The 11,564-nt window shown below is 30.0% G+C and overlaps 1 protein-coding gene across 1 annotated transcript in view; it reads left to right on the top strand.

Annotated features, from left to right (window-relative positions):
• Window positions 1-277: 277 nt before the first annotated feature.
• LOC109861383 (sodium-dependent dopamine transporter) overlaps window positions 278-11,564 on the top strand; it is a gene marked incomplete at its 3' end in the record, with an annotated part of 46,586 nt that continues 35,299 nt past the window's right edge. Inside the window, exons 1-3 of the mRNA XM_020441008.1 lie at window positions 278-808; window positions 5,591-5,773; window positions 10,825-10,959. Coding sequence (XP_020296597.1) covers window positions 5,602-5,773; window positions 10,825-10,959 — 307 coding nt within the window. The remainder of the gene's footprint in view (window positions 809-5,590; window positions 5,774-10,824; window positions 10,960-11,564) is intronic.

Below are 11,564 nucleotides of genomic sequence, written 5' to 3'. Positions count from 1 at the left end.
GAGAGAGAGAGAGAGAGAGAGAGAGAGAGAGAGAGAGAGAGAGAGAAAGAAAGAGAGAAGAAGCGAAGCGCACGCGTGATACCACGTGATCGTGGTGGATATATATGCGCATTGACACAGGCGCTAAGATTCGTCATTTACTCTTCCGATCTTTTACGACAAGGTTCTTCTGTTTGTGCCGAGATTGCATCTTTGCGTTCCAAACTCTTTTTTTTTTCTATAATCGTAAAATCCCGATTTATTTTATTATAAATGTCATGTAATTGTGAAAGAGAGAGAGAGAGAGAGGAGAGAGAGAGAGAGAGAGAGAGAGAGAGAACATAAAAAACGTGATTTGTTTTTAAAAGAATATGCCCTTTTTTATTGATATGATGTACATCTCATATTTGAAGCGTCTTTAAATTCTTTTCAACTTTAATAAAGACACGTTTGCGCGTATAATGTGCGGTCTTTTTCGAATGGAACGAATCGCTTGAGCGAAGACATAAGCGCGCGCATCTGTGGATTACTAAAATCGTTTTATTCTTTTTTACTACTAAAAAGAGACTACTAAAAATTTTGAAACTTGAGCGCGCGAAACGAAGACCGGAGATAGAACAGTAAAAAAGCAAAAGACAATAGACTAACTACGGGTATGGGTTTGACGGATACCAGTTTCGAACTACTTCTGACTCTTTGGCGAGTCTTCGTCGTAGGAGTTTTGTCGTGGACCAAACAGTCGCGTGGTCAGTGTCGCGGTGTCTTCTTGAGCTGCAACACTCACGGCCTCATCGTTGCTCGTTAGTCATCTTTGGCGTTTCGATATTTGGTAAGTACACAATGTTATTATATGCTATTTGATTTCAATATCTTTAGATATAAAATCAAAAAATAAAATAGATGTTTTCGTATTGATAATACACATTTTTTAAACATTTTTACAAGGGATTCTAAAATCGCATACGCTTATATGTATATATTTTTAAAGAAATTATAAATTATATCACGAAGATGCGCTTCTTGAAATCATTTGTAACAAAGCACATTAAATAAGTAAAACGGCTTGAAGATTCAAAGAAAAAAACAGAATCAAAGAGCCTATGGTCCAAGTTGAAGATGGACAACCAAAACAACTTAAAACGTAGTGTATTGCGGACGTTTTGATCAAATTTTTTTGGTGATAATCTTTAGCACTGTATACAATGTAAAAAATAATAGAATAGATAGGAGATCCCACCGAGCACTTTGAACTCTAAATCTAGCGATCCGAGTTCATGTCTCGGTGAGACCTCCTATCTATTCTATTATTTTTTACATTGTATACAGTGCTAAAGATGATCACCAATAAAATTTGATCAAACGTTCGGAATACACGGCGTTTTGTTTTGATTATTCATAACTTGGACTATAGGCTCTTTTTCCTTTTCTTTTTTTAATTTATTTTATAGAGCTGTTATTTGAACAATTAGAAAATCTTTAGGCTCTGAAGTTTAAACTAGAAATATATAGACGGTAATAAGAGCCGTTCGCTAAATGTTGTGCGGAAATATGAATACATACATGTATATTTCCGCACAGCATTCAGCGAACGGCTCTTATTACCGACTATATATTTCTGTTATTTGAATATTAATTATTAAAGATTCAATTTCTATTTAAAACAAAATTAGTATTATGTTATCATATATGGCAGAAAAATTTCAAACTAAGTGTAAAACTTCCTTTGTGAATTGTCATTAGTTTCTTCGATTCTATGCGGTTACAGAAAACAATTCCTTTCCTCCGCTATCGTTATATTCGCTGACTATATTATGTTATTGCAGTTGTTATATTTATTTAACTATTTGAACAATTAGCTGCTACACCATTGTTTGTTCTTATCGGTGTAAAGTGCTCCTTCTCAACTTGGTGAATTTTTTTGCTAAACATAGAAAGAAAAGCTAGCTCTTGCTGAGGCGAGAAAAGACACGTAGATCTAATTTTTTCGGTACCTAAATTTGTTATATGGTGTGTGTGTGTGTGTGTGTGTGTGTGTGTGTGTGTGTGTGTGTGTGTGTGTGTGTGCGCGTGTGTGACAAATATTTGTTACCATAAAATATTGAAAAAAAAGTTTTTACTGTTTATCTGATACTTATCTTCTACCTATTTCTTTTATTCAGAAGAAAAATAACAAGTGTTATATTGATTAAAGGAAAAAATATGAAAGAGTACTTGTACTAAGAACTAAAAGTATTTAAAGAAAGTAGACGCAATAATATTTTATTATTTATAATAAGAACGATTTATTTTGGCGTATATAGTATCAAACACAATTGTAATTAACGAAAAGTGAAATAAATAAAGATGTTAAATAATATAACATATATTAAGATGTTAAATAATTAAATATATTTTTTTAATAAAAAATAGTATTGTTTGTACTTTTACTGATTTTCATCAATTAATAAATAATAACAATAACAATAAATAATAACAATTAAGAAAATTATTTTAAAAAATTAAAAAAATTATTAAAAGAATTATTAATAATTAAGAGAATTCTAGAGTATATTAAAAAAATTTCTAATAAAACTGAATATCTCATAAATTAAAAGCAAAGCCTGTATCTATATACAATTAATCAAAACATCACTAAAGATTTCATGTGCCACATATGATTTGATATTTCATATTTTTGTTTTAAAGATAAAAAATAAAAATTGTTACGATATTCGTTTAATGTCAAATCAAAACGGTTCAAAATGTTTGCAGAGTCATCCGTCGCTAAACCGAATACTGAATAGTTATATAATAGTTGATAATGTTTTAGGAGGTATATAATAGGTGATATTTTTCAACGCATTGAGTTCATATCTTAAGATAACAGCTTATCTTTTGTTTTAAATTATATTGTTACCCAAATATTGTTAAAAAAAAACTAACGCGACAAGATATTGTTCTGAAGTATATGAGTACGGCCAGTCCAACCAAAAAGATTAAAATCGGTTTTCTTAGTATAATTATAATAATAATAATTATTATTATTAACATTATTAACGTTTTTTTCTTCTTATTGTTATTTATATATTTGTGAATACATATATAAATACATATCAGAATTTAGACCGAATCATTTTTGTTATTATTAAGTATATATATATATAAATATACATATAATTTTTTTTTTTAAGGCTCGTTGAAAGTTAAACCAATATATAAGGCCTTACGAGCTGTTTCCAAGATGTTGAGCGGAAACTGTACGTATATATATATATATATATATGTATATATGCATACATATGTAACAAGTTCAACTTGTAAATTTTTTCAAGTATTTTTTGATATTTCAAATTGATATCTCAATTCTTAAATTCATACGGGATGCCGGATTTGCATCTCACATATGACAGACCCCGCCCCGATAGCCAAATGATAGCAGTATGCCAGCAGTATGCACGCAGGTTTAATCAGCACTTTACAGATTCCACTCAGCTGTGTCCTCATAGTGAGTGAATTATGTAGGCACGATATGTAAAGAAAACAACACAGCAAAAATATAGAAATAAATAAAGAATTAAATGACAATAACACGTTATGTTTCAAATCTGCTACATTTTTTTGAGCAAGTTCTGCGTGATTGATGCAATAATATTTGCATTATGGCATGACACATTTATAGTCTCTTTTTTTCTGTTTTTCTGTCGACACTAGTTGAAATAACAGATTATGTTTGAATGCTGGCTACATTGTACTGGCATAATGTGTTATTGCAGATTTTGCAAAATATGCTCATTCAATCTTGGTTATCTGGGCGGATACTCCCCCAACTAATTTTAAAATATTGTGAAAAAAAACTTCTCCAGGTTCGGCCAGGAGTCGAACCTTGAAATTAGTTAGGGGGGTATTCGGAGTCTGTCATATGTGAGATGTAAATCCAGCATCTCGTATGAATTTAAGAATTGAGATATCAATTCAAAAAATACTCACACTTATTAAAATACACTTATTAAAATTTACAAGTTGAACTTGTTACATGTGTATGCATATATACATATATATATACACGTACACAACGCGTCAAAAATTCGCGGAGTAAACGCGAGGCAAAAGTCTAGAGGCAAAAGAAGCGGTTTCTCTTAGGAATAAATAGCACCAACGAGCACTGTAACAGCTAACTAGTAACAATCGTTTATCCACAACTGTGTCGCATTATTTATCCCTAAGAAAAACCGCCCCTTTTGCTCCTAGATCTCCACACCTACTTCACAAATTTTTGACGCGCTGTGTACAGTTTTCGCTCGACATCTTAGACACAGCTCGTAAAGCCTTATATAATGGTATAAATATACATATTTTTTATTATAGTTTTTTCTTCTTTGTTATTGTATTTGCGCATTTGTAGATAGTTTAGATAATATTGATTTTATTATTGATCCCTTTATGCTTACTAATCTCAGTTGTGCAGAGACTCCAACTTTTTTTCATCTTAAAAATAAATCTATGAAACAGTCAGAGAAAAAATTAGTTTTCTAATAAAATATCTAACGTTATGATTTTTTGTTTTCGTATATTTTTTGCATTAGTTTACGTGTGTACATTCATATATATCTTCGTAACAGCCGAATATCAATTAACCAGGTCGGTTGTGGATAAGCGTGGATCAGTGTACGTGACAGAAAACCCCTCGTTGAGTGGCTCCTCGAGTCTGGATCGCCCGCGATCGCCTTTGAAATATGCCGCTGTTTGACCGGTACCCGTCACGGGGTACAATGAGGCTCGTTGGGGGTTGAGCGTTGTCGCTTGAAGGGCTATCGATAACTTGTCGTCGCCAAATTACACGAGCACGCGACATGCTTCTCGCGCTCTCATATACATATAGTGACGAATGCGCATGCACTCGCGCACGCACACGCGCACGCACGCACGCACGCGTCATTAAAAATTGCTAGGTGTCTTCTCACTACATTATCGTTCTTCGCAGTTTCTTCATTCTTGTTAGTTCCACTTGTTTTCCTTTCTCTCGATTGTTGCCGTTTCTTGCACAGACGTGACCTTGCATCTAATATTGCGCACAATATTTATGAATTGTGTTTAAGATTTACATTGATTAATGTACATAAATAGATTAAATTTATAAAAGTCGAAACGTTTCGATCAACCAAGACTCAATTGATTGCATAATATTTTGTATTGCATAATACCATTTGGTTCAAATAAGCTGATTAATTATCCTAATAATATGTGGATTATCCATTTCGAACTCGAGAAAACTCCTCATATCTACGCTCATTTTAGATTAAATTTACTTTGTAAAATATATATTTTTTTAAATTTTAAGAAAACTGTACGTTACTTGAATTCGATTCTATTATTTGGTTTATATTTGTCTTTTATTTTATATTAAGAAAACTTTTTCAAAAAAATAATATTTTTGATGTAGGAAAGTTGGAACTTAGCTAAAAGATAACGCTTTCTTAAAATATCTTCAGTATATATTATTTATTTTCATATGCTTACATCTTTTGTGTAATTGCTACAAACATATTAATAAAATAATAATATTGGAACGTAAAGTTAAATAAAATATTGCTTGCGGTTTACATATATTGTGAATTGTTATCGGTTTTTGTAGATAGCGGAAAGATGTCGTCGACAGTGATAAAAAATCCTGCAAAGAGTGACAGCAACGGCGGTGGTGCCGATAGTAGAGAGACTTGGTCGGGAAAGCTCGATTTCCTGCTGTCAGTAATCGGTTTTGCCGTTGATCTCGCTAATGTGTGGCGATTTCCATACCTTTGCTATAAAAACGGTGGCGGTAAGTACATCTCAACGCGCTCTCGCAATTTCCGCACAATTTATTTTTGTTTATTTCGCGCGCGAATCAAGGGTTTTTCTCTGTCATTGACGGCACATGCAATGGTAGGAATATAATATGTGATTTTAATAATTTAGTTTTTTACATATCATCCACTTGCGTTTGTCATAAATAACGAACATAATGAGATACAATTTTGTTATGTGTGTCTGAGCAAATATTTTCTAAAACATCGTATGTGATTAATTTTTTTATATAAACATGTATAATAATACAAAAGTAATATTTTTCACACGTGTCTGTAGATAGCTTTATTTTTATTCTAAATTTTTTATAACTAATATTTTTAAATATTATATGTATATATATACATATACTATATGTATGTATGTATGTATGTATATATATGTATATATATATGTTAGCTCAGAGAAAAACTTTTTCTGGAAGAAGAGAACTTCGTCAGTTCTTTTCTTGTAACATCGTCGGACTTCATTTTATTTATAGTTAACTCAGAAAAGTTGGATGTTACGCGTTGGTGAGTAATATGCTCTAGCAAGCAAGCAATACCGCGTTAACTGGTCGACTTAATTGGCATTTACCTCGTGGAAAATGACCTCGGGATTTAGATTTCGTTTAATAAAGATTTTTCATAATGTAAAACCAACTGCAGGTGTTCAACATGATTGCAATTAGAGAGAAAGATAAATTTACACGAAACAGCATGTTGTGGAAGATACAATACATATATGAACTTTTTCCAACAAATTTAAAATCAACTTAAATTACGCTAACTACCATCGATGTACGAATATCAGAGATATAATTTTTTAAATTGTAAAGTTGGTTATATGTCAATAAATAATATACAATTTACAATTTTAACAATAACATTTAAAACATATAACAATTGTAACATTATTTACTTGTTTATTTTTTTGTACACGACATCTGTATTGAATCTGGAAGAGAGAGTTGTTTTTAAATTCTTAGTTACTTCAGAGAGTTGTTTATATATATATAATTCATTTTTAATAAAGACTGTGCATACATGTAGGAGTCAATAGTTAAATATTGACTTTTTTTGTTGCAATCTACAAACGGTTTTAAGAGGCAAAATCACTTTTTATATATAAAGTGGCTTTTCACTTTTCTTAATTTATCTCAAAAATTATTAGAAATAATAAAAAATGTTTTATACAAAAGTTTTTTAGTTAAACTATCTCTATTTATCTACATTAATAAAATTGTTTTTAAAAATTTTGTTTTATGAATTTGTGAAAAAAGTCTTTTAAAACTGTTTTTGGATAGCAACAAAAAATGTATATTCATCTATTAATTCCCCTTACATGTGTGCAAAGTTTTATCAAAATTAAGATTTTCGAGTTTGCGAGGTTCTCTTATAAAGATATACTTTTTTTAAATTCTCTCTTTCTCTCTCTCTAGAAAAACAAAAAAAACCAGCCATCTTCTTGACTTGCTAAGCTTACTATAGCAACATTAACGACAGCAACAATGACTGTGACGATGACGCCGTTATAGTACCGGTACTATAGTACCGCCGTTATAGTATCGAGTTCTCGGTAGGAATACGATTAGGGTCACTGTCAGTGATACAGAGGCTTCTCAAAAGCGGCTACTAACTCAATTAAGAGTACAGCAGAGTACGCGGCTCCGTGCCATTAGGATGGGCAAGATCGGTCGCTAATTTCCAATTACCTTAATTAATTATAATTTCCTATTCGGGAAATGGGCCTTTGATCATGAATGTGCGTGCAGTTCTCTCCACCTTATAGAATGATGACTGCATCGTTATCACTCTAGAATAGGCGCTATTAACGTGTTGTTTCATAATTATAATTCAGAGTAACGTACATATTGATACATATCATCCTGTATCAGTTGTCTGCCATTTGTGATTTATTATATAATGTTACATCATTATATGGTCATTCTCTACAGAAAGCGCTTGCTCAAAATTTTATTTAAATAAAAACAAATTTCGATAATTAAGATTAGAACGGATATTGTGTGTAAGAGAAGCACGCATTCTGTAAATTATTCAACAATTAGCGAGTTTATCAAGTTTATCTTGTAGTTTTATCGTTTTTAGAAAAAGTGTAAAATCAATTATACTATAAATATTTTATATAATATTAATATTCTATATAAGAAAAAGAGAAAAAAGAAACAAAATTTCAAATAGTTAGCATTAAAGGAGAAATCAGGAGTAGAAAATTACAGTTGAAACGTTTGTTTTACAACAAACAATACTTAAAGATAAGTATACAACATTGAAGATGTTGCATTTGACATTTTTCCTTTTTAATATTTATCAAACCAGTGATTTCGTCAAGAAGATTGTTTCTCTTCGCGGAAATTTATTTGCAAACTTCTTGATTCTTGTTTCCTTGTTTCTCAATAATCACTAATCGATGCAACCATTGCATCAATTTGTGGTTATTAAGAAACGTGACATCGTCTCGCTTGAATATATGTTACTAATAAATGCTAATCAAAATTCTAGACCGGTTTGACGGTATTAGCGAAACAATAATCTAAATAGAATCGAACGGATTTACGTAATATTTTTTATAAAAGGAAACCGCTTGTCACGAGAAAAAGAGAGAGAGAAGAGAGAGAGAGAGAGAGAGAGAGAGAGAGAGAGAGAGAGAGAGAAGAGAGACTAGTAGGTACAAAGAAGAGCTGATTTTCATTACATCTTGTATTATGCATATTTTCTATTAATATAAACTAGTGAACACCTATAACATATCTGACTAAGTATGAACAATTGAGTGTAATCCATTATTATGCGGTAAAAAAACAGATATTATTGCGTCGTACTATTTTGATAAGTTTGTTGAAGAAGTTTTTATTTTTCCTCGAGAAATGTGTAATTATTATACATTTGTTTTCTAAATCAAAACAATCATACTACTTATCAAATACTTAGTAAATTGTATTTATAAATTATACTTACATCTACGCGCGCGTGTGCTATTAATTTAATTCTAGCTGTCAATGTAACAATAGCTCAGGTTGTATATAATAATTTGAGAGAAAGAGAGAAAGATATGCTGAATAACAAATGTGTAGATAAAATATTCTATATTAAATGTACAAGTGTAAATAAATATATAAGCCTAATATTGTATATGTAGATTTCCTAATTTTAATTATTAATATGATAATAGAAGTTTTGCATAATTAATTAAGACGAGCAACTTAAAAAAAATATATATTTTTTAAATATGCTCAATAGATGATTTGTACATTTGTACTGTAGTAGGAACGAGAGGAAATTAATCAAGGTTGCTCAACGACACAATATCCTCCATAATGCGATTACATCTCCATGGGTAACGAAACGAAAATTCCGATAGAGCTAAGAAAGAAGATCAAGGAAATAAGTAATAGCGGTAATCTTACTGTCTTCTTCTTTTGATTATTTGTTTTGTCATTAATCGATACGTGCAGTAATAATTAAAATTCGCAATAAAAAAGAATATATGTATATATACAAAGAATATATGTACATATATATGTATATAAGAATATATGTATATATTTATGTACATAATTTAAAGTAATAAAATATATAAAATAATAAAAAGTAATAAATATATAAAATATATCTCTTTGTTTCTCTATTTCTCTCTCACTTTACATGTATGACATATACATAGAAACTATATAAGCAAAAAAGATAAAAACACATAGACTCTACTCTTCCAGAAAAACGACCAGTGAAAAAACGTGATATATGATGCTCTCCTAGCAACGGGCTAGTTCCATAACTGCATTGTGCGTTATTTAAAGCACCAGTAGCGAGATGCTTTTAGGCACATAATTCGATATTCAACTTTCGGAAATGCGGCAAGGTGACATTAACACGGTGATATGACTGAGTCAATCGTTAAGCCAATGGGAGATATAAATAAGCTTTTCTGTACAAAATTGTTGAATAAGTTTCAAACATTGTTTTTAATATTCTGTCTTTGAAAAAATATTTATAATAAACTAAGAAATGTATAGACGGTCTATACAATTCTTAATTTAGAAACTTTGAAGCCTAAAAGATTCTTTATTAATTTATAATAAACTTTGTAATTATAATAAGTAAAACTTATACGTTATCCTATTTCTAATATTTTCGATATCAATGATATAAAAAGACTTTTGGAGTATTTTAAATACATTTTAAAAAATAAATAAAAAAATTCAGGTTTTATTACAAGCATATATTGTATATACCTAATTATATACTGCTTTTGACATCTATCAAGTATCGTATATTCTAATGTACTCGCCTTTATCTGCTGCGATTGTTTTGCTTATCCTTTATTCTCTTAGTATCTTATTCACCAATGTTACATAAACCAGGTTCTTTTTGTGTATCAAAAGATTCAAGAATGTTTTACATTTGTCTAGATAGTTCTATCAGCAGAAGAATAATAAGCAAAATTATTTAAACAAAAGGCCGATACGAGCAGTAAAATACAGGTTGGTCGTGTATAATAATAATGTATTTTACTGCTTGTATCGGCCTTTTGTTTAAATAATTTTTACTATTTCACGAGCGATTGATTGAAGAATAATAAGATCTTATTTGATCAATTTATATTAAAAACTTGAAGTAACATAATCAATTAAAAATTACATTGTTATAGATCAATAATAATTGAAAGATTTTTTATGGTTATGACACACATACATATGTACACACAAAATAATGTTTCAAAAAATTATAAAAGTATTCTGCTGAAAAAAAGAAAATATATAATGTATATGTATAACTAATCTATATTATTTATTTACTATACTATGATATACAAGTTTTGATTAGTACATAAATAAAATGCAGTACATAAAGTTTTAAAACTGTGATAATATAATTGATACTTTAAAGAGAAAATAAAATAATAAAAAGATATTGTTATTAATCATGTAACTCCCTGATAGTTTATGTAATCAACGTGTTCTATTTTTCCTTTCTTATGTATGCAAAAAACTGAGTGTTTTAAATTTATTTGTTATTTTGTTTACAGGAGCATTTTTAGTTCCCTATTGCATAATGTTAGTAGTCGGTGGTATTCCTCTATTTTACATGGAACTTGCGCTTGGTCAGTTCAACAGAAAGGGTGCCATTACATGCTGGGGACGATTAGTACCACTTTTCAAAGGCAAGTTAATATTGCCACATATAGTTACTCAGACAGCATATGTCTCTAAAGAACGACTTAAAAACTCTTATTATTTTAAAGACATTTTTAATGTCTACAAGATAATAAAAGTTAAGACACGATGTTTTTTTGTGCTGTTTGAGTAAGTAGGATAGTGCAAAAAATGTATTGTCTTTTATTTTGATTAATGTTGTCATTAATTCTTTATTTTAAATAAAGCTTTTTGTAAATTTTTCTATAATTGTTTTAAACAAGGATCAGGTATACAAAACTTTTTTCACGTGAAAAGAATATATTGTAGCAATAGCGAGTTTGTATAAAACACAAGATAGAACTGCCACATTTTGTTTGTTTTTGAGTTTATTTGATAAATACGACAAATGTTTTGCACCATCTTACAAAAATAATAGCATGATCTCCATTTGTATATTCTTTTTTCATTTTAACTGCCAAATTGTTTACGGTAATAATAGTGGCTGCCCCAAAATATTTGAACTAACGTAAGAATTCTGTATGCAGAAATGTAAAAAAATCAATGAAAACCAGTTGCTGAGAAAGAGAGAGAGAGAGAGAGAGAGAGAGAGAGAGAGAGAGAGAGAGAGAGA

Source organism: Pseudomyrmex gracilis, unplaced genomic scaffold (genome assembly GCF_002006095.1).
Source record: "Pseudomyrmex gracilis isolate BER0280 unplaced genomic scaffold, ASM200609v1 scaffold_718, whole genome shotgun sequence".
In the NCBI taxonomy this organism is placed as follows: Eukaryota; Metazoa; Arthropoda; class Insecta; order Hymenoptera; family Formicidae; genus Pseudomyrmex; species Pseudomyrmex gracilis.
The sequence above is the reverse complement of the archived record's forward strand: the minus strand, read 5'-3'. Positions and strand labels throughout refer to the sequence as shown.